General features: G+C 41.8%; 3 protein-coding genes across 3 annotated transcripts; 2 read left to right on the top strand and 1 right to left on the bottom strand.

The window, feature by feature from the left end:
• The first annotated feature begins 47 nt into the window (after window positions 1-47).
• Window positions 48-8,245, top strand: paqr4b (progestin and adipoQ receptor family member IVb). The gene is made up of 3 exons (XM_056430602.1): window positions 48-374; window positions 1,305-1,523; window positions 7,477-8,245. The coding sequence occupies exons 1-3, from the start codon at window positions 209-211 to the stop codon at window positions 7,908-7,910; spliced, it is 819 nt and encodes a 272-aa protein (XP_056286577.1). The 5' UTR covers window positions 48-208; the 3' UTR covers window positions 7,911-8,245.
• A 313-nt stretch (window positions 8,246-8,558) lies between these two features.
• On the bottom strand, window positions 8,559-14,834 carry pelo (pelota mRNA surveillance and ribosome rescue factor). The gene is made up of 13 exons (XM_056430384.1): window positions 14,463-14,834; window positions 14,047-14,139; window positions 13,100-13,250; window positions 12,741-12,831; window positions 11,812-11,873; window positions 10,795-11,056; window positions 10,449-10,610; window positions 10,320-10,366; window positions 10,152-10,225; window positions 9,983-10,054; window positions 9,402-9,476; window positions 9,270-9,301; window positions 8,559-8,748 (listed from the first exon to the last, which is right to left on the bottom strand). Exons 1-13 carry the CDS (start codon window positions 14,501-14,503, stop codon window positions 8,654-8,656), a joined length of 1,257 nt encoding a protein of 418 aa, XP_056286359.1. The 5' UTR covers window positions 14,504-14,834; the 3' UTR covers window positions 8,559-8,653.
• A 139-nt stretch (window positions 14,835-14,973) lies between these two features.
• On the top strand, window positions 14,974-22,564 carry LOC130204081 (serine/threonine-protein phosphatase alpha-2 isoform-like). The gene is made up of 7 exons (XM_056430596.1): window positions 14,974-15,421; window positions 16,682-16,813; window positions 17,800-18,030; window positions 18,778-18,882; window positions 19,743-19,966; window positions 20,467-20,601; window positions 21,689-22,564. The coding sequence occupies exons 1-7, from the start codon at window positions 15,367-15,369 to the stop codon at window positions 21,782-21,784; spliced, it is 978 nt and encodes a 325-aa protein (XP_056286571.1). The 5' UTR covers window positions 14,974-15,366; the 3' UTR covers window positions 21,785-22,564.
• The last annotated feature ends 1,320 nt before the right edge of the window (window positions 22,565-23,884 follow it).

Raw genomic sequence — 23,884 nt, 5'->3', positions numbered from 1 at the left:
CTCCTGAAAGCATGCCACTTGGCCAGCTCAACAGGTCTCTTCTTGGAGTTACACCTGTCCAATGATGGACTTCACGGAGCACATTTTCCGGCTACCTGTGGGCACGACTGTGCCTCCAGAGTCCTGAGCGTGGACTCGCTTAGGATCTAAAGGGTGAGGGGCCTCCACTGTCCACTACATGTGAGGGCACCGGCTGCAGGGAGTTGAGATGGTGCTTTACAAAGGGCCGCGGCTGTTGGATTTAGCGAAGACCGCTCGACACCTTCAGTTCAACAAATACGTCCTGACGGGTTACCGGCCGGTGGCCACGGCTCCGGAATGCCTCGGGAGTCTCTTCTACATGCACAATGAGCTGGGCAACATTTACACCCATGGTAAGACCGGAAAATAACTGTCAATCTGGAATAAATAGACACATTTTAATTATTGTATTTGATCTACATCTAAATTATCCAATTGAAATATAACTAGAGTGAAATAGCACATTTTTCTGATGGTTTAACTCGTACGAGGGATGAAAAACAGGTGACGGATGTCCACGGCTCTCACTGACGGCCAGTTACAAGCGTACTTGACCGGCTGTGTAATGGGGATATTGGGCATTAGCTGTAATCTGCCCTGGGAATCCTCATCCTGGAAATATCGCACAGTTAACAAGGTCTTTAGGTGCGTGTTTGGCTGACATTCCAGCTGTAAGTACACATGTATCAACAGGCAAAGCATCCTGCAGACGCACACGTTGGCTTCAGTTGCAAGCAGTTACAAAATCAGAGGATGTTACCTTTTTTTTTAAAAAATCTCTACTTTTGATGTAAGATTTCAAAGACAAATTAAACCTTAAATTGTGCAAAGAGGTGCTCCCACTTTTCTTCTTCTACTGAAACCAGGTTAACCTTGAACTTCTCAATGCATCTTCCTCACACTCTTATTTCCTTGGCTATCCCATAAGTTCATTAAGACTAACACTCTTACTAAGGGGACGTGAAGGACACTTGAGTCTCATGTTTTCTCATGCATGTTGCCAACATGTCTTTCACATTATTCCTGGTAAAGAATCAAACTGAGTATTTAATTCATCACATTGCTCTGCATGATGTACTATTTATTAATATATCTGCTCAATAGATGTCCACATACACCTTTACACCTTGTGGACACACTGAAGAAATGACAATACTTACGGGTGATGATTTATAATTAGAGGAATTTCTAAAAACTCACATCGGTTTCCAACATTTGTTATGTTTCTTTAACTCATTTAATTTGATGTATTTCTTTCTCCCTTCATCTCCTGGTCGCCTCAGGTGTCCCTTTTTTCCTTTTCTTGGTGCTGCTGCCTTTCAGCATCCCCTGGATGGAGGTGGACAGCGTCTGGCTGTGTGTGGTCCACTACCTGGCCTGCCTCTGCCCCACCGTGGGCTCGGTGGTGTACCATGTGTTCATGAACCACGTGGGAGGAGAGCATGTGTACGACACCCTGCTGTCCCTCGACATGTTCGGGGTCTGCCTCGTTAACACCCTGGGTAGGTCCTCCATGCTGATTGGCTCTGCTGTGCTGATGTTTTGCGAGGAGGGCAACGAATATAGAAGACAAATTAGAATATTGTGATAAAGTTCTGTATTTTCTGTAATGCAATTAAAAAACAAAATGTCATGCATTCTGGATTCATTACAAATCAACTGAAATATTGCAAGCCTTTTATTCTTTTAATATTGATGATTATGGCTTACAGCTTAAGAAAACTCTAAAATCCTATCTCATAAAATTTTAATATTTCCTCAGACCAAGTAAAAAAATAGATTTATAACAGCTGAGTGTTTGTCAAGGCTCAGGAAACCCTTGCAGGTGTTTCGAGTTAATTAGACAATTCAAGTGATTTGTTTAATACCCTACTAGTATACTTTTTCATGATATTCTAATATTTAGAGATAGGATATTTGAGTTTTCTTAAGCTGTAAGCCATAATCAGCAATATTAAAAGAATAAAAGGCTTGCAATATTTCAGTTGATTTGTAATGAATCCAGAATGCATGACATTTTTGTTTTTTTAATTGCATTGCAGAAAATAAAGAACTTCATCACAATATTCTAATTTTCTGAGACAGTCCTGTATAGAAGACAAATTACATCTGACAGTCGTCTTCAGTTCATCAGTTGTCTGATAAAGAATGAGAGATGCAGTTGAAAATATATATATATATAAAGAACTATATTTTATAATAATTTAAATATATAATATATAAAATGTATATATAAAGAACTATATATTATAACGATCTAAATATATAATATATACAATGTATATATAAAGAACGATATATTATAATGATTTAAATATATAAAATGTATATATAAAGAACTATATATTATAATAATTTAAATATATAATATATAAAATGTATATATAAAGAACTATATATTATGATTTTAATATATACAATGTATATATAAAGACAACCCAGGGTTCAACCCAGGGTTCAGATCAGGAACCGGGAGCAGAGTTGTAGTTTAACACCCTTCTCTGCTCTTCCATTCGAGCAGTTACCCACCCTTGACTTTAGAGTAGAGACTGTGTCTGTCCCACGGCCACTTCAATTAAATAAATCAAAAGTAAGCAGAAGAGGAGTCGTACACAATAACCTTATACAAGTTAACACAATTATTTCAGCAGTGCAACAAAATAGGTCTATTAAATGTGGTCTCCTAAATATTCGATCTCTGTCATCTAAAGCTGTGTTACTGAATGATTTAATATCAGATAATCACATTGATTTATGTTGCCTAACTGAAACCTGGCTGAGCCATGAAGAATATGTCTGCCTGAATGAATCGACTCCTCCAAGTCATATTAATACTCACATTCCTCGAGGCACCGGTCGAGGAGGTGGAGTAACCATCTTTGAATCGAGCCTATTAATTAATCCTCAACCAAAATTACACTACACCTCATTTGAAAGCCTTGTTCTTAGTCTTTCACATCCAACCTGGAAAACATTACAGCCAATTCGATTTGTGATTCTGTACCGCCACCAGGTCCATATTCAGAGTTTATATCTGAATTCTCAGAATTTATATCAAGTTTGGTTCTTAAAACCGATAAAGTTATTATTGTTGGAGATTTTAATATCCATGTGGATGTTGATAATGATTGCCTTAGTGCTGCATTCATCTCCTTGTTGGACTCGATTGGCTTCTGTCAGAGAGTACAGAAACCCACTCACAGCTTTGGCCACACGCTTGATCTTGTTCTTACTTATGCGTTGACATTGAGCATTTGAACGCCTTCCCACAGAATCCTCTTCTGTCAGACCACAACCTCATAACTTTTGAATTTATACTACGGAGTGTACTCCGTTAGTCAAAAGTTTCTACACTAGATGTCTAACTGATAGTGCTGTAGCTAAATTTAAAGCGATTCCTTCTGTATTTGATTCGATACCACGTCTCAATATAACAGAGGACTCCTGGTCTAACTTTAGTCCGTCCCAGATTGATCATCTTGTTGACAGTGCCATAGGCTCTCTGAGAATGACACTGGACTCAATAGCCCCTCTGAAGAAGAAGACAGTGAGGAAGAGGAGGTTTGCTCCTGGTATAACCCTCAGACCAAACTGAAGCAAGCGTCACTAAAGCTTGAGCATATGGAGTTCAACTAATCTCGAAGAATCCCGCTTAGTTTGGCGAGATAGTCTTAAAACATATAAGAAGGCCCTCCGTAATGCCAGAGCAGCCTATTACTCATCAATAATAGAAAAATAAAACAACCCCAGGTTTCTCTTCAGCACTGTAGCCAGGCTGACAGAGAGTCACAGCTCTGTGGGCCGAGCATTCCTATAAACCTTAGTGGTAATGACTTTATGAACTTCTTTAATGAAAAGATTTTAACTATTAGGGACAAGATTAAATCTCTTGCCCATAACCAGTGCCAATCTGTTCTCAAGTGGAATAGCCTTGAACTGTATGCCCTGGTGTATTTGGAGGATTTTCTCCTATCAACGTGACCAATTATTTTCAACGGTTTCTACTTGAACTCTACCTGTCTCTTGGACCCCATCCCGAGGCTGCTTAAAGGCGTTTTGCCTTTAATTTCTATTAGATATTATCAATGTGTCTCTGCTAACAGGCCACGTACCACACTCCTTCAAGGTGGCTGTTATTAAACCTCTCCTGAAGAAGCCCTCTGGATCCAGAGGTATTGGCTAACTACAGACCGATCTCTAACCTCCCTTCCTCTCCAAGATCCTTGAGAAAGTGGTAAATCAGTTGTCACTTTTCTACATCATAATAGTTTATTTGAGAAATTTCAATCAGGATTTAGAAAACACCACAGCACCGAGGCGGCACTGGTGAAAATTACAAATGACCTCTTAATGGCAGCAGATAAAGGACTCCTCTCTGTCCTGGTCTTGTTAGACCTTAGTGCTGCATTCGACACCATTGACCATGACATCCTGTTACAGAGACTGGAGCAGTCGATTGGCATTTCAGGCCGGCACTAATTTGGTTTAAATCCTATTTATCAGATCGATCTCAGTTTGTATTTGTGGATAACCACCAACGTTAATCACGGAGTTCCACAAGGTTCTGTGCTTGGACCAATTTATTTACCTTATACATGCTATTGTCAGGAAACACTCCATAAACTTTCATTGTTATGCAGATGACACTCAACTATATTTATCGATAAAACCAATAATTCTTGTCTACAACCAGTGCCAATCTGTTCTCAAGTGGAATGGCCTTGGAAACCGCTGTATGCCCTGGTGTATATTTGAGGATTTTTCCTATCAACCGCGACCAATTATTTCAACGGTTTCTACCGAACACGCCTACCCGTCTCTGACCCCATCCCGACGAGGCTGCTTAAAGACGTTTTGCCTTTAATTGGCGGCCTCTATTAGATATTATCAATGTGTCTCTGCTAACAGGCCACGCATCACACTCTTCAAGGTGGCTGTTATTAAACCTCCTGAAGAAGCCCACTCTGGATCCAGAGGTAATGGCTAACTACAGACCGACCTCTAACCTCCCTTCCTCTCCAAGATCCTTGAGAAAGTGGTCGCAAATCAGTTGTGCGACTTTTCACATCATAATAGTTTATTTGAGAAATTTCAATCAAGATTTGAAACACCACAGCACCGAGACGCACTGGTGAAAATTACAAATGACCTCTTAATGGCAGCAGATAAAGGACCTCTCTGTCCTGGTCTTGTTAGACCTTAGTGCTGCATTCGACACCATTGACCATGACATCCTGTTACAGAGACTGGAGCAGTCGATTGGCATTTCAGGTACGAAACTAATTTGGTTTAAATCCTATTTATCAGATCGATCTCAGTTTGTATTTGTAAACGATGACGCCTCGATAACCACCAACGTTAGTCACGGAGTTCCACAAGGTTCTGTGCTTGGACCAATTTTATTTACCTGAAACATGCTTCCTTTTGGCAATATTATCAGGAAACACTCCATAAACTTTCATTTTTATGCAGATGATACTCAACTATATCTATCGATAAAACCAGAGGAGAGCAACCAACTCTGTAAAATTCAAGCATGTCTTAAAGACATAAAACATGGATGACCTGCAGCTTCGTGATGTTAAACTCAGACAAAACCGAAGTAATTTTAATCGGCGCTGAGCACCTCAGAGATCAATTATCTGGTGATGTGGATTCTGTAGACGGCATTGCCCTGGCATCCAACACCACTGTAAAGAATCTTACGTTATCTTGATCGACTTGTCCTTTAACTCCACGAAGCAAATCTCAAGGACTGCATTCTTTCATCTACGTAATATTTCAAAAATCAGGCACATTTTGTCTCAAAAAGATGCAGAAAAACTGGTTCACGCTGCTCGCTTCAGACTGGATTACTGCAACTCCTTATTAGCAGGCTGCTCTAATAAACTTTAGGTCCCTCCAGTTGATCCAGAATGCTGTGTTCTCACTAAACTAAGAAAAGAGATCACATCACTCCTGCACTAGCTGCTCTGCACTGGCTCCCAGTAAAATCAAGAATCACTTTAAAATTCTTCTCTTAACCTACAAAGCCTGATTGGTGATGCTCCTCGACATGTTCGGGGTCTGCCTCGTTAACACCCTGGGTAGGTCCTCCATGCTGATTGGCTCTGCTGTGCTGATGTTTTGCGAGGAGGACAACGAATATAGAAGACAAATTACATCTGACAGTCGTCTTCAGTTCATCAGTGGTCTGATAAAGAATGAGAGATGCAGTTGAAAATATATATATATATATATAATATGTATATATAAAGAACTATATTTTATAATAATTTAAATATATAATATATAAAATGTATATATAAAGAACTATATATTATAATGATTTAAATATATAATATATGCAATGTATATATAAAGAACTATATATTATAATGATTTAAATATATAATATATAAAATGTATATATAAAGAACTATATATTATAATAATTTAAATATATAATATGTATATATAAAGAACTATATATTATAATGATTTAAATATATAATATATACAATGTATATATAAAGAACTATATATTATAATTTAAATATATAAAATGTATATATAAAGAACTATATATTATAATTTATAATATATTAAATGTATTTATAAAGAACTATTTATTATAAGAATTTAAATATATAATATATAACATTTATATATAAAGAACTATATATTATAATAATTTAAATATAAAATGTATATATAAAGAACTATTTATTATAATAATTTAAATATATAATATATAACATTTATATATAAAGAACTATATATTATAATAATTTAAATGTATAATATATATTGATCTAGTGTCCCAGGGAGTTGTCATGTTGCCACTGTTGACAAGCAACCAGCAATTAAGTCTTCACAAAATCACTGCCTTCAGCCAATAAATAATATTTTGTTGTTATTTCCAGTCTTTATGCAGCTATGTTATGCTCGCTACAGCCTTATATTAGCACACAGTGGCAACATTTACATCTTGGTTTGAATATTTTTATGTTAAGACTCAAATCTGATTCAAGTCCAAGACTACAGTGGCTAATAACCTTGACAACAACCAAGACAACGATGTCTGACTTTTATCTTATTGCAGTTTATTCACTTCAGGGTTCTTTCACATTTTGACCGATGGATTTCCATGACTTTTCCATAACTTTAAACCAAATTTCCATGACCAAACTGAAATCTCGGTATAAACATGAAAGATTTAGAAAATCTAGCGTATTGAGAGCGTACGCCGATTTATATTTTGAGCGTCTTTCTTTAAAAAACATTAATTAGTGAAACTCAAATGAACATGTGATTATAACACATTTCCAAGACTTTTCCAAAACTTTTATGATCTAAATTTTTTCCATGACTTTTCCAGGCCTGAAAATTACCATTTTAAAATTCCATGTCTTTCCCAGGTTTTCCATGACCGTTCGAACCCTGTCACTTGTACACCTCCCCTCTTGCCACCAGGTGCACTTCCCATCATACACATCACTCTCCTGTGCTACCCAGCCACGCGACAGACCGCCTTGCTGGCCTACATCCTCTTGTCGGCCTACGGCATCTACTCGGCCACCACGGCCCGAACCAACATCCTGCGCCTGCAAGCGTTCCTCTGGCAGGCCGGCTTCCGCTTCAGCCTCTTCCTGTTCCGGGTGTTCGGCAGCGGCGCCGGCAGCCCCAACTCCCTGCGCCTCTTCGTCACCATGGACTCTCTGGCTGTGCTGGGCGGGCTGGTCAACATCATCCAGATCCCCGAGCGCTTCGTCCCCGGCCTGTTTGACAACTGGGGCAACAGCCACCAGATAATGCACGTCATGGTGATCTGCTCAATCGTCTACCTGCACTGGGGCACCCTGGAGGACCTGGCCTGGATGAAGACCTACCAGTGCCCTGCCGAGTGAGGCAGAGCGCACGCGTGTAAATGCACCCACGGCTACGCGGGTCGAAACGAGGCCGGGGGCGTGAAGTACGCCGAGAGGTCAAAGGCACTTTAGGCGTAGCTGCTGAGATTCTTCATATGGGAAGTTCGCAAATTTGACATTTTGCCCGAGCAGAATAAGAGGAACCGACAGTGTTGAAACTGTGGACCTCAAAGAACAATATACCACATAAAAAATCCTGAGCATACTTGATTTTTAGTTTGTTGAAATGCAGTAGTTTTGGGTCGCATCACCCATAACCAAAATAGCTTTTAAATTGAAATTGACAAATGTATTTAATAAATTATATATTTTTACATCCTGAATCATGCATTTCATTTATGAATCTGAGACAAAGTACAACTACGCATGTGGATTCTGCTGTTTAATTGCAAGAGAGATATTCTATGTACACGTATGATATCGCTGTTTGTCAACAGGCGAACTGCTTTCACTTGGACTTTGGAGCACATGTTGGCTCAGTGGCATTCTTATCTGCGTTGAAACACACCGTCACCGTCAAACCAAAAGCATCAACGCGTCATTACATTATTAAAATGTACTCTTTCAGAAAACAGGTGTAGCTCAGGCGTTTTTAGAGTCGTGGCTGTCGCAGAGGAGGCATGCATACACGGTACGACACACAAGCTTTATTGTTTTACGACACAGAGTCACCGCTCGTGTTATCTGCAGGACGACCTTCCTCTTTGCTCCACTTCCACGGATCAGTCTTCGTCTGAGCTGCTGTCGCCCTCGGTCTCCGATAGGTCGGCGATGGGGAACCGCAGGATGGCCGCCACTCCGCTCAGCTGAGTCAGTTCTGAATCAAAACAGGGGCGCTGTGTTATTGTAACTGAGCAACTGGAGGTCATCAATAAAGAGATAATCAGGGCGTGAGTCAGTGTATCTCATGGAGAACGGACGCTGCAGTATTTCACCACAAGTATCTACAGATAGTAATAATTCTAGGAGCAGCTGTCCGATTCGTTTGACTCATGAAAAAGGACGTACGTGCAGGACGTCATTGCAATACTCATTATTCCGCTGAAAAACATCTGGTGGCAGCAACAGGCCAACAAAGTGAGTGAAGAAGAAACACGTTAGCCAACGAGGGCCGAAACCATGACTTTTAAATTACATTTTAACGTTTATTAGGCGTCAGGGATACCCAAAACGCCTTTTGGGGAGGAATGCTAAATGTAAAGATTATTTTGTTTTGTTTACATGAGACGAGAGTAACTTCAAATCAAGTCGACTGCTCCGGTATTTGTTTGACAAAATCAGTCCAATGAATACTTCAGATATGTTTATTAAGAAGAAGTTTCATGTTTTATAACTTACGTTCCCCAGACACGTGAAGGCTTGAGAATAGTCTGCATGACAAAAGAGAGAAGATGAATGAGCTGGATGCTCGTCAAAGGACACTTAGTGGATGTTAACACCATCAATCTTTTAAAAGAGGATTTTTTTTACCGGACGCTGCCGCCATTGTCTCTCACGCTGTCCACCAACCGGACGTAACGACTCCTCATGGCGATTTCCTGATGTCTGGACGTACGGATGGAGACACAAAACATGCATTGTGTTTTCATCATTGAAATGTTGAAAGCCAGAAAAGTTGCAGAAATAGGTGAAGAATGATGCGAATTCATGGAGAAAACTGTTGAAAGAGTTGGCTACTAGCTAAAACACATTTCAATTCAGTTTATTTGTATAGCCCAATTTCACAAATTAGTGTCAGAGTGCTTTACAATCTGTACACATAGACATCCCTGACCTTTGACCTCACATCGGATCAGGAACAACTCCCAAATAACCCTTCAGGGGGAAACAAGGTCAGAACCCTTGAGGAGAGAACAGAGGAGGATCCCTCTCCAGGAAGGACAGGTGTCATAGATGTCATGTGACTATATGAACAATAGTTGTCATGTGACCAGAAGGACAGATTTAGAGTTAAAATACATTTCAGCAGCAACTAACCCGACAAGCCCGTCTACCAACAAACATCCACCGCGTGTTTGCATAGAAACCCTAAAGAGCGTCTCGGCGTGTACCTGAACAGCTTATCGCTGATCAACAAGGTGTCGATGGCGAGGGCTTCGTCCGCTTTCTCCACATGAGCCAGCCTGTGAGCAGAAGCACAACGGGGGCGGGTCACCGGTGTAAATGTTGAGGACTGGGCGGGTCGCTTCCCGTCGGCGCGTCTCGCCCGTCGGCGCTCACCCGTAGAAGGCTCGGTCCGGCTCGTGCTGGAGCATCTTGTAAAAATCATCCAGGATCTTCACCTCCCCGGCTGCCTGGAAGTTAAAACGCAAATACCAGAGAGTCACTTTTGTCAACTCGTGAGCTTTTTGTTGACGAGACGGTAAAACGAGCAGGACGGAGAATCACCTTGGTGTCAGAGAGCATGATGGTCACGGCGGGGTCAGAGAGGATTTCTGCAAAACAACAAGCTGCAAGTGTTCACCTTGGGATGAGATGTCAGCGTTTAATTCCCCGGTGCGGCCCACCGGCTCGTACCTTTGAGCGAGTACTTGTGGCCCGATGACGAGTGGACCAGCATGAATTTGGGTCGATTCTCCAGCAGGACTTTGTTGTCCTGACGCACCGCCTCCCGAAAGAGGTAGGTGATGAACTGGTCCTTCACAAAGCCCGGACTGGCGACCAGGACGCACTTCACAACTAGCCGAGGGCAAAGGAAGAGAAATGTTCATCAAAACGGTCCGAGTGGTGAACTCGACAGAAACGAGAGAACGCCATGTGGCGACCACAATGAGAAGGAGAAGTGTGTGACAACGGGAACACACTTTATGTGTATGTGTGTGTGTGTGTGTGTGTGTAGGTGTCTACGCGGCAGCAGCACTACCATCAAAATTGATGTGGCGAAGAATTGCCTGCATCACAGCCTCATAGAACCTCTCCAGCGCCTGCAGAGAGAGAGAGACACAGAGAGAGAGAGAGACACAGAGAGACACACACACACACACACACAGAGACACACGCACACAGAGACACACACACACAGAGAGAGACAGAGACACACAGAGACACACACACAGAGACACACACACATACATAGAGACACACACACAGAGAGAGACAGAGACACACACACACAGAGAGACACACACAGACACACACACAGAGAGAGACACACACACATACACAGAGACACACAGAGACACACACACACAGAGACACACACACACACACACACACACACAGAGACACACACACACACACAGAGACACACAGACACACACAGAGACACACACAGAGAGACACAGAGACACACACACACACATACACACACAGAGAGACACAGAGACACACACACAGACACACACACAGAGACACACACACAGACACAGAGACACACAGACACACACTCACACACACAGAGACACACACAGAGACACACACAGAGACACACAGACACACTCACACACACACGCTCCACATGAGTCGCCACTCCGGCCGCTTCTGGCGTGAGGTCTGGGTACGGATGGAGACACAATTGTACATCATTGGAAATTGCAGTCGATTTATTACCAAGAATTAAAAAAACACTTCCTTCTTTAATGTAAGTTGTTGTGATGACGCAACGACTCAATGGACCTCGTCCCAATGCATGAATTCCATTCGTCAGTTATTCCTCCCGTTTCTGTTCATGACAACTCTCTCTGATGGGAATGCAAGTAAAAGAAACGCAGCTGATACGCCACCCTGTCAGTCAGGCAATGCAGTCCTTATTAGTTTTGATCTGCCTCACGATTATTGGTATCTAGAGCACGTCATATCATTGGAGGACATTAGCTGACATAAAGAGGTCAAGCAGAAGCAAGAACATCTAATCTGGAATTCTTCAAGCAAAGAGATTCACATAACTAATTGGCCTCCTTGTGTTGTTTTGAGCATCTCGGCTCGGGTCACAATCACTTGTTGCTTCTTGACCGAAGGAGGCGAAGGTTGGCGTTTTGTCATAAGGAAAACATGGAAATCAATTTAGCAGAATGCTCAAGTTGTCCAAGATCACAGTGGTTAATAATAACAGTATTAACACCAAGAACTAATGTCCAGTCCATCTAGAGAAAATACTTCTGATGTCATCAAAACAAGCAAACTTTTCCAAATGTGCAATACTTTCTCTGGAACTCGAGAATCTTTTCTTTCAGTGGTTTGGCTCATTCGGTCAGAGGAGAACATGTTTTCACAGCGGGGCGCTCATCAAACAACTGAAGGTCTTAATCCTCGAAGAGAACTATTGCCAGTCGGTTAGCATTAGATACAAGAAATAACTCTCGCATGCAGTTGTATGTGGATATTAAATTGGATGCTGAGATTCTGACAGCTGGGTGTGCAGTTGCTCAAGACCAGGGGGCCCCAAACTTTTTCCCTTCTCTGATGGGGGTCAGTTTGTAACAGCACCAGTGTGACGATCGCAGGGTGCCTAAATGTAAACATGTGTTGTTTTCCAGAAAGCCACATAACCAAATATTAATAACCCTTTCCGGGATCCTCACACGTTCTATTTGACAGCGGCTAGTCGAGGATTTGCGTGGCCAGACTGAGAAAAAAAAAAATCAGAATGCGTCTCTGGTATTGTTCAGGGGGCCGTATCCGGCCCGCGGGCCTTAGTTTGGGGACCCCTGCTCAAGACCATGAAACACAGTCCGGTAAACAGGATAGTTGCGAGTCCGGGTGATTCCTGTTTACAGGTGCTGGTTGGCGTGCGAGTGGGAAGCGTGGGATTTCCTGCTGCGAATAAATCTGCCCGACGACAGTCGGATGTAAACAGCGGCACCTGCTTACCGATTCTATCGAGCACAACGCTGTCCCAGCTCTTCTTCGCCAGCGTGAACTTCCTGTTGGCCTCGAGCTCGATCGTGTGGTAAGCCCCCATCTGATGAATGAAGAGGAGAACACAATCACAACAACTACTTGTGTATCGAACGGGAGTCGACATTGAGACGAATGACACGGCGTACGGCCAACACACTGCAGCTGAAGAAACAGAGTCTTCTGAGTATGGCAAATATAATTAGTATGTTAACTATCTTCAGAGCGTTGAGCGTCAATATATAGTATCGACTGTTTATGCCTTGCCGCCGTAATTGCATAACTCCAGTCAACCTGCTCCACTCCAAGACATCCATACATGTGTCTCATACCTTGACATACTGGTTCTCCTCTAGGTTTGTGCCCTTTACTCTCAACTGGCAGGCCTGAGTGTCAAAGTCGATAGTCTCCACACTTAAGGTCAGAGTAGTGCGAACTCTGGAGCTGCCCACACTTCCAGTAGGCGACTCTGTCTGCACCTTTCTGTGGGAACAGGGGAAAGGGATCTTAGTCCTCTGAGGGTATTTGAGACCAAAACAATGAGTGACACACAGAGAGGGAGACAAAAATAGGAACGCTGATAACCAACACAGTCATGTGCAAACACAGACTAACTTAAATAAACAAAGCTCTGATTAATCTAAACTGAACACTGACTTCCAGTTAGAGCTTCACTTGGGATTAGGAAAGATTACATCCCCATATTTACACGCATGTTGTGCAAAGGGATAAAGTTGAGATTCAGCTAATTCAAGAGGGCTCAAGTGTTATTTTTTTTAACAATATGGCTATCGGCTACTTTGTGAAAGATTGACAAGCAGACGTGCAGTATTTATATTGCTGAGAAGATACAGGACAGAGCTGGACATAGGTTTGTCTGGCAAAAGCAGAAGGCATGTGTCAATAAAAAGGTTTGTGTTGCAACTCTCCATTTGAGAACTGTCAAGTTACTACAAAGTCCACCTGCATCGATCGTTTTGATCACATCTGAGAAGTGGCCAGAATTAAGGTAAAAGTAAGCTAAACCTGGAGTAGCTTTGATTTCATACGATATAAATGTATACAGTAACAGTAGGATCATCTTTATCCTCATCAGCTAATGGAGTAAAGAAGCACTGACATGACAAATGAAACAAAAAGATATTGCATTGGCAATTCTGCTGTGCTGCAAGATAAGCCAACTTCCTTCTCCTTGAGACTGGGAAGCTGTCACATATGTGGTGCACACTGCATGATCTGGCTTCAACCTTCACTGTCTGCCACACAGGTTCGTGGTTACCTGAACGTGGAGGCTCTCAGGCTGTCCCCGACCTGCAGCAGGTTGTAGGTGTGCCACATATCCTCCGCCTCCTCCGGCATCAGAGTCACCTGGCTGGAGACGTGCAAGCGATCAATAAGCCAGCTCCTGATTACCACAACGTTAAACTTGCTACCGTAACTATGGAGTGCATATGAATTATAACAATATAGGGTTAGTTGTGTATACGCACAGTCGTATAATCAATGTTTAGCTGTATAGTTAGATGTAGCTTACTGTGTGTTGTGTTACATATTAACTAAACTCGCAGCGTCTCCCCCCTTTGGAACAGGAGAACATGAACCACATGTTGACACTTAGCACGATGGAGTAGACACGTTACAATCAGCTGTAAAATACCATGCTAGTTAGCTAGCTAACATTAGCCAGCCACTCACCCGGCACTATCTTTCTCAATGTCTTTGTGGAGCAACTTCATGGTCGGACGGTTGTGTGATATACACAAGAGCACTAGCTTAAAGTAGATGGCGTCACGTGTATCCGACGTAGAGTCATTTTTGTCTTACAGTCAATCCGAAAACTAGGAAAGCCATCTCGCAACTTCCCAACGATTCACTCGGTGCGCGTTGCCAGTCGCTCGGACATTGCGTCATGCAAACATACGTCGTCAATTCTTCCTATCTTGGTCACTTCCGCGGGTGTCGTTTTACTGCGCAACAAATACGGACCGATACACACGCTAATACTCGAGTAAATATGAACAAACGCGGTCTATTTCGCACCGCTGACGAAATATTCCGATTACGGTCAACAAAAACGTGTCATATACCCGAAAACAATTGTTCTTTTCGCATTGTGGTTTGAGATAAACAAATGCTGACAGACGTTGAAAATAGCCAATCCGGGAGAGTTATAGCTCCCCGTGCACCCGCCTCTTTCCAAAATTGACCAATGGGAGCACGGGAATGGTCCAACCTTTTTCCGTTCCCCCTCGCTTTGAGCTAACACTCGTCTAGCCTTTTTTTGTCGATGGCATGGTGCTAGCAGCTACGGCAGAAATATAGGTGTCACGGGAAATTACGAATACTGACAATTAATTCGGACATCTGATGGAAAACAGTTAACTCGGGCGGATTCCTGAAATACATGACAGCCAAAACATATTTTACAGTCCAGCACCAAGCCTCACATTTTGAGGTTGATAATTCTGCCCCAAGGTTAGCGAGCTAGCGGGGTAGCCGATTAACGCGAAACTAGTTGCGCGATCGGTAACTCTGTTAACGGAGACTTAGTCGTGTGTTCGTAAGAGTGATTATAAACCAACCAGACTAGAGGAATAGCATGGCCGAAGCTGATAAGTTGAACATCGACTCCATTATACAACGTCTGCTGGAAGGTAAGGCTGTGCCGCTCGATGTTTATTCTCCGAGGTAGTCATTTTAGCTAATGGGGGCTCGACAACCACAGCCACCTGCGTTACCGGAGTGCATCTCTTTTTGCAAACGAACCCCGGGCTGCTGACCGACAGCTACCTGCGGTCGGTCGCAGCCTTCCCGCTGTACGTGAACCGTGCGTTGTTCCCGCAAACACCGAGTAACGAGCACCCGCCGATACGTCCGGTGCACGGCCTGGGACGTGTGATCACACCGGGCGGTGAGGGTCGGTTAGTGGAGGTGGAATTGAGGTTTTCGAGTAAATTATGTATTTGGAGCAATGAAAAAAGCATTCGATTAATTCTCTTTGTAGCACAGCGATCAACATATAATCTAAATACAATGCGAACCGCCACTTGTCACGTATTCTAAATGCATCACTGTATATCATCAGGTAGTATGTTTAAGTTGAAGTTACATCGTGATCCTGAAGTATTTTCTTTTGCTTTATTGACATGCAAACTAGTTTAATTCCTCGAGCGAGCTCAGGAAGATCTCCATATATATGTAATGGCTCTGTTTGTGGTATCAGGAAGTCATGAGTTCATTGATTATGGGCTAGCTCCAGGATGTGTTCTCTAAAAGCTGCTACTTGTTTAATATTCATAATTTTTACTATTTTAAAACTTGAGTATCTGAAATAACAATTGTTGACAGTGTGTAAAAATGTGGAATCTACTGCATCACCACCCTTAACCCTCCTGTTACCTTCAAATTTATTAACATCGTTTACCCTTTTTGACCCCAGCAATCAAAACCTCCAGAAAATGATTAGAATTAATATTGTTTCCCAAGTTTAAGTGTGAGGTACTTTATGTTTGTTTGTTGACGAACTAAATATCCCTTTAAATAAATAATAAAGTTGATATTTCTTATATGTTTTACACAGTGAAAAACAGCCTGGGGTCAAATTGACCCCAAAGGTAATAGGAGGGTTAAATCCAACATTTTATATAAGAGTCATTGCTTGTATGATGGAGGAGAGTCCATGACTGAATACTAATGAGCGTGCACACACACAATAAGTCTTATTTCCCTGATCACATGCTAAATCTATTTTACGGTGTGCCTTTCCCCCCGATTTGGTAATAAATCCCAAATGTTGCCGTTCTTTCAAAATTGCGGTATAACTTCACACCGTGAATATCCCAAACTGTAATGTGTTTACAGTCTTTTGTTTTCAAGTGTGCAACTTCTCACTCTCGTTGCATTTCTCTTCACAGTGAAAGGCTCCAGACCTGGTAAAAATGTTCAGCTGACAGAAAATGAAATCCGCGGTCTCTGCCTCAAATCCCGGGAGATCTTCCTCAGCCAGCCAATTCTGCTCGAACTTGAGGCGCCCCTCAAGATCTGCGGTGAGGCTCAGTCGTGTTCTTTCCAGTTCACACACAAGGTCGAAAAGCATTTACAAACACTCTTAGATTGTAGTTTATATGCAGGACTACCATGAGAACGCTCACATTCAGGCTGCAAGGCTGTGACCGTGCCACAGCATGACAGAGCGATAGGGATGAGCAGGTCACGCTGTTTAGCACCTCAAGTCTCCCTGGATCTGCCCTCCTGCGTCAGACTGCTGATGCCACTTCATGAAGAATGTTAGTTTAAAGAAACAGTCTCCAGATTTCAGGAACTGGCCAAGTTTGCAGTGTGGTGAGAATCACCAGCATCCTCTCCCTAAATGCACGCCTGCTCAGTCAGTTGTCTCATCACAAGGAAAAAAAGTTAAACAACACAACAGTGTTAATTTAAAGTAATGCACGGCCAATCATGTGATGAAGTGGTGTTCATTTTCAGAGTGTTATTCCATTTGTTGTGCATATTTCAGGGTTCGTACGGTCATGGAATTTTAAAATGGTAATTTCCAGGCCTGGAAAAGTCATGGAAAAAACTTAAATCACAAAAGTTTTGGAAAAGTCATGGAAATTTGTTATATTCACATGTTCATTCACGGCGAGTTTAAAATAATTCATATGTTTTTGAAAGGAAGACGCTCAAAATATAAGCCGGCACACGCTCTCTTACTATCGGCGCCACCGCAGCCGGTGATATTAAATGTTTATTCTTTTAATCAAACTATTGTCTCTCATTCATTTGTCTCATTTAAGGTGTATTGTATGCTTTGTAATTCTCATTATTTGAATACTACATCTTCAAAAATGTTCACGTATACACCGAGATTTCAGTTTGGTCATGGACATTTGGTTTAAAGTCCTGGAAATCCATTAGTCAACATGTGTAAGAACCCTGATATATATATATTTATATATATACGCACGCAGCATGATAATCCACCTTTGACCAACCGTTGCTGTTTCCATTCTAATCCTCCTTGTCCCGCCAGGTGATGTTCACGGGCAGTACTATGACCTGCTGAGGCTGTTTGAATACGGAGGCTTCCCACCAGAGAGCAACTATCTCTTCCTGGGGGATTATGTCGACCGAGGGAAGCAGTCCCTCGAGACCATCTGCCTGCTGTTGGCATACAAGATCAAATACCCAGAAAACTTCTTCCTGCTGAGAGGAAACCATGAGTGCGCCTCCATTAACAGAATATATGGCTTCTACGATGAGTGTAAGTCATTTTGGACGTGGAGAGATACAAATGTACATCAACGTTACCGCTTTCATCTGCGAATTACAGACGTTTGCTAAATATGTACACCCGAGCTCGAAGGCTTTTGTGTCGTCGTGGTAACGCGGCCATTGGTGTCCACTGAGAGGTTTTGAATGGGGAAAAAAACCTGGACAGAAACAGGAAAAACTAGAACGGGCACTCGGTAGAGCGCATACCTTCGCATATCACAAGATTGGGCATTGAATTATGAACATTTTGGCATTAGTTGCATGCCAATTGGATAGAAATTGATGGTAAAAAGAAGATTTTGACCTTTTCATGACATTGACCTTTGACCCGATCGATCCCAAAATCTAATCAAATGGTCCCCGGATAATAACAAATCATCCCACCAAATTTCATGCGATTCGGTTCAATACTTTTTGAGTTATGCGAGTAACACGCATACAAATAAATAAATAAATACACGGCGATCAAAACATAACCTTCCGCATTTTCAATGCGAAGGTAACAAATTATTGTTAAGATTTGACAAAACGGCGAAACTGACTTATTTGTCGTAAATAAAGCCACAACGCAAGTACCGCCCTGGTCCACCGGGCTGAAAAGGCAGTAAATAATCACATGTCTCTCTCTGCTATTCAGCGTCATGTTTATGGAAAGTGCTGTGATGCAATATGTTCTGTTCATTTTATTGGTCTCAAAATTAGATTGGGATTAAGTGATTCTGGTTTACTCCCATAGGTAAAAGGCGATACAACATAAAGCTGTGGAAGACCTTCACTGACTGCTTCAACTGTTTGCCCGTCGCAGCCATTGTTGATGAGAAGATTTTCTGTTGCCATGGAGGTATCCTCTTCAAACAGTTAATTTGGCTTCTTTCCAAAGCACGCACACACACACACACACACACACACACAAAGTCGCCTCTGCACTGTGGTTACTGTCAACATAGTGGTCAAAGGCCTTTAGACGTTGTGGTATCTTAATATGTTGTAAAAGTATATTTATATATCCGTGTCCGTGGCTGAAGAGCTTTTTTTTCCCTAATCGCACTTACAGTGATTCTAAAAAGTAGAACAACGTTTTGATGGACGGGCACATTTATGTACAGATTGTGCTTATGACTGGGCTAAGTTTGTACCAATATACCAGCGGCAATGTTGTCTGGCCGGGGGGAGAGAGGGGGGGAGAGAGGGGCAGTGGTAAACACCATCTCCCCCATCAAACATTACATAACACAAAACACAACAAAGGGATATTGTGTGTTTAAGTGCACACTGCACTTGGCCTCGATGCCTGTGTTTTTATCATTTACATGAAAAGTATACATTTACAACTCAAAGTTTAAGCTTTTAAATAAACATTTTTTCAAATCATAATTTAGTGGTAAGCTGTAAAATAGGGAGTGTTTGCTGCTTTTGTTAAAAAGTTCCTCAAAAATGTATGTTAAGGCCCGATTTACTTCATTGATCATTAGCAACGTGAACAAACACCTCAGCAAAAGTAAATGTATATCCTTTAATCATACTTTAATCTGAATTTGTATCTAATAAAAATGTGTTTTGTTTGAGACTTTAATATATATATTTTTTAATCTGATGTATTTGTACCTTTTACAATAGGCAGTAAAACCAAACCGTCAGAAGATAAATAAACACACTGTGTGTTTAATTTATTCTGCTTTCTAACGTTTGATATCTCCACAGGCCTGTCCCCAGACCTCCAGTCCATGGAGCAGGTCCGGAGGGTCATGCGCCCCACGGACGTGCCCGACCAGGGCCTCCTCTGCGACCTGCTGTGGGCGGACCCGGATAAGGACGTGCTCGGCTGGGGCGAGAACGACCGCGGCGTGTCCTTCACCTTCGGCGCCGACGTGGTCACCAAATTCCTCCACAAACACGACATGGACCTTATTTGTCGGGCCCATCAGGTCAGTGCGCGACCGCGTCGAGGTCCACGCAGGGAAGCCAATAGAGACGAATAGAAGCGGTGAAGACATACGAACGCACGCCGGGTGTGGAACTATCCGGTTACGGGACGGCGTCTCAATCTGTGTCCCTGCAGTATTTGTTTGTGTTGTGAATATTTCCGACTCCCCTTGTAGTTGACGCGAGGCTCGCACTTTTATCAAACGAGCGTGTCCAGCCGTTAGGGAATATTTGAGGAAAAGTAAAGTGGAACTGCTCAAGGGCTTTGACTGCCCGTTGGATTTCAGCCCAGTTTTTACTGCTAACCAGGTATGCAACTCGACTGATAGTGTATTTACGATGTGTTTTTTGAGGTTCCTTGTGTTAACGCATTGTAAATTAATTACAGTGTAGTTCTGTTTTTGTGAATAATTTATTTTATAAAGGTGAGAAGCACATGTTTTGAATTACACTCCTTTAAAAACAACAACACCGTGTTAGCGTGTCGTTAAACTGTGTTCAGGTCGTCGAGGACGGGTATGAGTTCTTTGCAAAGAGGCAGCTGGTGACGCTGTTCTCAGCCCCGAACTACTGCGGGGAGTTTGACAACGCCGGAGCCATGATGAGCGTCGACGAGACCCTCATGTGCTCATTCCAGGTGAGGAAGAGACAAAATACAGGGTTCCTACGGTCATGGAAAACCTGGAAAAGTCATGGAATTTTAAAATGGTCATTTCCTGGCCTGGAACAGTCATGGAAAAAACTTAAATCACAAAAGTTTTGGAAAAGTCATGGAAATGTGTTATAATCACATGTTCATTTACGCCGAGTTTGAAATAATGAATATGTTTTAGAAAGAAAGACTAAAAATATAAGCCGGCGTTCGCTCTCTTACTGGCGGCGCAATTATTTTTTTCCCGCGTTACAAGTGAACGCACCGTAACTAGAAAGTTCGCTGGCCATTTGTTTAATTTAATGTATTATATATGTATATACACTACCGTTCAAAAGTTTGGGGTCATCCAGACAATTTCGTGTCTTCCATGAAAACTCACTTTTATTTATCAAATGAATTGAAAATTGAATAGATAATATAGTCAAGACATTGACGAGGTTAGAAATAATGATTAATATTTGAAGTATTAATTTTGTTCTTCAAACTTCAAGCTCAAAGGAAGGCCAGTTGTATAGCTTATATCACCAGCATAACTGTTTTCAGCTGTGCTAACATAATTGCACAAGGGTTTTCTAATCAGACATTAGTCTTCTAAGGCGATTAGCAAACACAATGTACCATTAGAACACTGGAGTGATAGTTGATGGAAATGGGCCTCTAGACACCTCTGGAGATATTTCATTAGAAACCAGACGTTTCCACCTAGAATAGTCATTTACCACATTAACAATGTATAGAGTGTATTTTTGATTAATGTTATCTTTATTGAAAAAACAGTGCTTTTCTTTGAAAAATAAAGACATTTCTAAGTGACCCCAAACTTTTGAACGGTAGTGTATATGCTTTGGAATTCACATAGTTTAAATACTGAATGTTTTTTCATGTATAAACCGAGATTTTAGTTTAGTCAAGGAAATTTGATTTAAAGTCCTGGAAATCCATTGGTCATGTGTAAGAACCCTTCACATGGCAAATTCAGATTATAATAAACACGCATCCTAAGTATTAGAATCTAAACCTTTTTTGTGCGTTAATTCTCCTCCGTTTTGTCGTCTTTGCCCATCCGCAGATTCTCAAACCTGCAGACAAGAAGCTGTTCTACGGCAGCGGAGTAGGGATGGGCTCCGGCCGCCCAGTCACTCCCCCAAGGAAAGCTAAGAAATGACAGCAGCAGTTTGCTCCTGTCCTCTCTACCTCTCTTCTCCTTTCTTTCACCAAACAGCCAGAAATGAAACCTATACCCAGGGCTTTTTTCCTTTTTTTATCTGTACTTCTTAAAACATTTAATGTTTCGAATTGTCTGAGTGAGTGCGTGCGTGCGCAGATGACGACGACGTGTGTCTCGTCTGCCGGTGAGCATTAAAATCATGTGTGCACGTGTACAATTGGTGTGAGAGTATTAGAGATTTATACTTTACCCTCTCTCTTACCGCTCCTCCCGTGGAAAGGTTAAAACCACAGTGGCTGTCTGTACAGTAATTTTAACTGAGAAAGCAGGGTTTGGGAGACTGGGAGATTGCTGACGTGATGAATATAGCAGTGGACCCCTGCCAGCAGGTGGCGTGTGTGTACTTGTGGAGAGGGGGGAAGTATTTTGTTTTCCCTGTCCTCTGTCCTGTAAAATCCATCACAGGTGTGTGCGTGCGTGTGTGTGTGCATGCGCTATCTTATCTTGCCTATCGGAGCGCGGCGTCTCGGTTTCCATGAAACGGAACAAGTACGTCGCCCTGTCCAAGACGAGCAAGGACGTGCTTACCCAAACACACACACATACGCACACACACTCACACACGCATATGACTCTTCAGATTCATATGAGCCAGAGCTGTAAAAAAAACATACAGTTTAGGTTTGTACAGATTTGATTACTTGAAAGAGATTTTTTGTGAATTCGTTTTGTAGTCTTTCATCAAGTTGACCAATAAAGCGAGAATCTGAGCTACAACGCCTACGAGAGATTCTTTATTTATTTTTAAGTTCGGAGGGGACGGATTTCTCGGCGTGCCGACAAGAACTGCAGTGGTGATGTCGGTTTGTCCATCATCCATCGGCGACATCGGCCCACAGATCTGAAGCCCACACAGCTGACCCTCTGCTTTATTATATAGTTAAATCCTTATGAGTAAATGATTGAATATATATGTCGTTGCCCCTCAGTCCAGTGAGGGGCGCTGTACACTCGCTGTTTAAAGAAGGATGGGCTCAGCTCGTTCTAATATTAATATAACGGTGGGTTTGAAATCGTATCGGATTATTTTCACAAATTATTCCATCAGTTTCTTGATTAATCATTTGCTCTGTAACATGTCAGAACATTGTGTAACATGTCTGTGATGATCTCCTGAATACCAAAGCGATGCCATACAATTGCTGGATTTGTCCATCAAAATACCCCAAATCTGATTAATATTGTTCAGATAACAAACGCTATAGAAAGAAAAGCAAATCCTCACCTTTTGAGAAGTTGTGACTATTTGGATCTCCATGTTAATATCTCTCGAACTTTATATATATTTTTCTATTTAATCAATTTTAATATACCATGTACATGAATAAGATTTTTTCCAAATACTCAAACTACAGATTATTTTTTTTAAATTTATTATTTATTATTTTGGAAATTTTCCCACTGTGGGACGAATAAAGGAATATCATATATATCATATTAATGTACTTGATGCTGCACGTTGTCTCGGCATGTTCTGCTGTTGTCCACAAGGTGGTGCTGTTGAGCTAATCTATGAGCCACAAACACAGAACAGCTATGGTGGCTGCTGTAGTTACGACATTTTGTACAGAATCATACTTACAATAATGTGTTGGTATCAATTGATAAAATAACTGAATCATCTTCTGCCACAGTGGCTGTGCAGAACAGCACGTCTCTCTTTTATGCTCCTCATTCTATATTTATTTAAAAAAGGATCCCATTTCTTTCTTCGGTATTTCTCTGGCTCTTTTGGCATTTGTTCGTCTTCCTGTCATCAACACTCGTCTTCAAGACGCTCCGTCTGTCATTTAGCCTTCCTTTTACAGGACCAATGGGGTGAGAGGTGAAGGGTACAGCTGAAGGTGGCTCAGATTTAAAAGAGCAGACCCTTTTTTTTTGAATGGATAGTTTTTCTGTCCATTCCCTGTCCTGTGATTTGATATAAATAGTAATAATCTAAAGAAAATGTCCAGTTCAGTGAAGACCTACTGTGTGTTTTCCAGAAAAAAAACATCTGGAAACTGAAGAACCCATTTCCGAGTAATTTGATAACGA

Source organism: Pseudoliparis swirei, chromosome 13 (assembly GCF_029220125.1).
Source record: "Pseudoliparis swirei isolate HS2019 ecotype Mariana Trench chromosome 13, NWPU_hadal_v1, whole genome shotgun sequence".
In the NCBI taxonomy this organism is placed as follows: Eukaryota; Metazoa; Chordata; class Actinopteri; order Perciformes; family Liparidae; genus Pseudoliparis; species Pseudoliparis swirei.
Note: the sequence above shows the minus strand (reverse complement) of the source record. Positions and strands in the feature narration are given on the sequence as shown.

Excerpts from the sequence above, each read along its gene's own strand:
- paqr4b (XM_056430602.1), top strand. The coding sequence starts at position 209 with ATGGTGCTTTACAAAGGGCCGCGGCTGTTGGATTTAGCGAAGACCGCT. Across the intron at positions 375-1,304 it reads GGGCAACATTTACACCCATG|GTGTCCCTTTTTTCCTTTTC; the intron begins GTAAGACCGGAA and ends TGGTCGCCTCAG. Across the intron at positions 1,524-7,476 it reads CTGCCTCGTTAACACCCTGG|GTGCACTTCCCATCATACAC; the intron begins GTAGGTCCTCCA and ends TCTTGCCACCAG.
- pelo (XM_056430384.1), bottom strand. The coding sequence starts at position 14,503 with ATGAAGTTGCTCCACAAAGACATTGAGAAAGATAGTGCCGG. Across the intron at positions 12,832-13,099 it reads AGGAGAACCAGTATGTCAAG|ATGGGGGCTTACCACACGAT; the intron begins GTATGAGACACA and ends TTCATTCATCAG. Across the intron at positions 11,057-11,811 it reads CAAGGAGGCCAATTAGTTAT|TGTGTCTCTCTGTGTGTGTG; the intron begins GTGAATCTCTTT and ends TGTGTGTCTGTG.
- LOC130204081 (XM_056430596.1), top strand. The coding sequence starts at position 15,367 with ATGGCCGAAGCTGATAAGTTGAACATCGACTCCATTATACAACGTCTG. Across the intron at positions 16,814-17,799 it reads GGCGCCCCTCAAGATCTGCG|GTGATGTTCACGGGCAGTAC; the intron begins GTGAGGCTCAGT and ends TTGTCCCGCCAG. Across the intron at positions 18,031-18,777 it reads ATATGGCTTCTACGATGAGT|GTAAAAGGCGATACAACATA; the intron begins GTAAGTCATTTT and ends TTACTCCCATAG.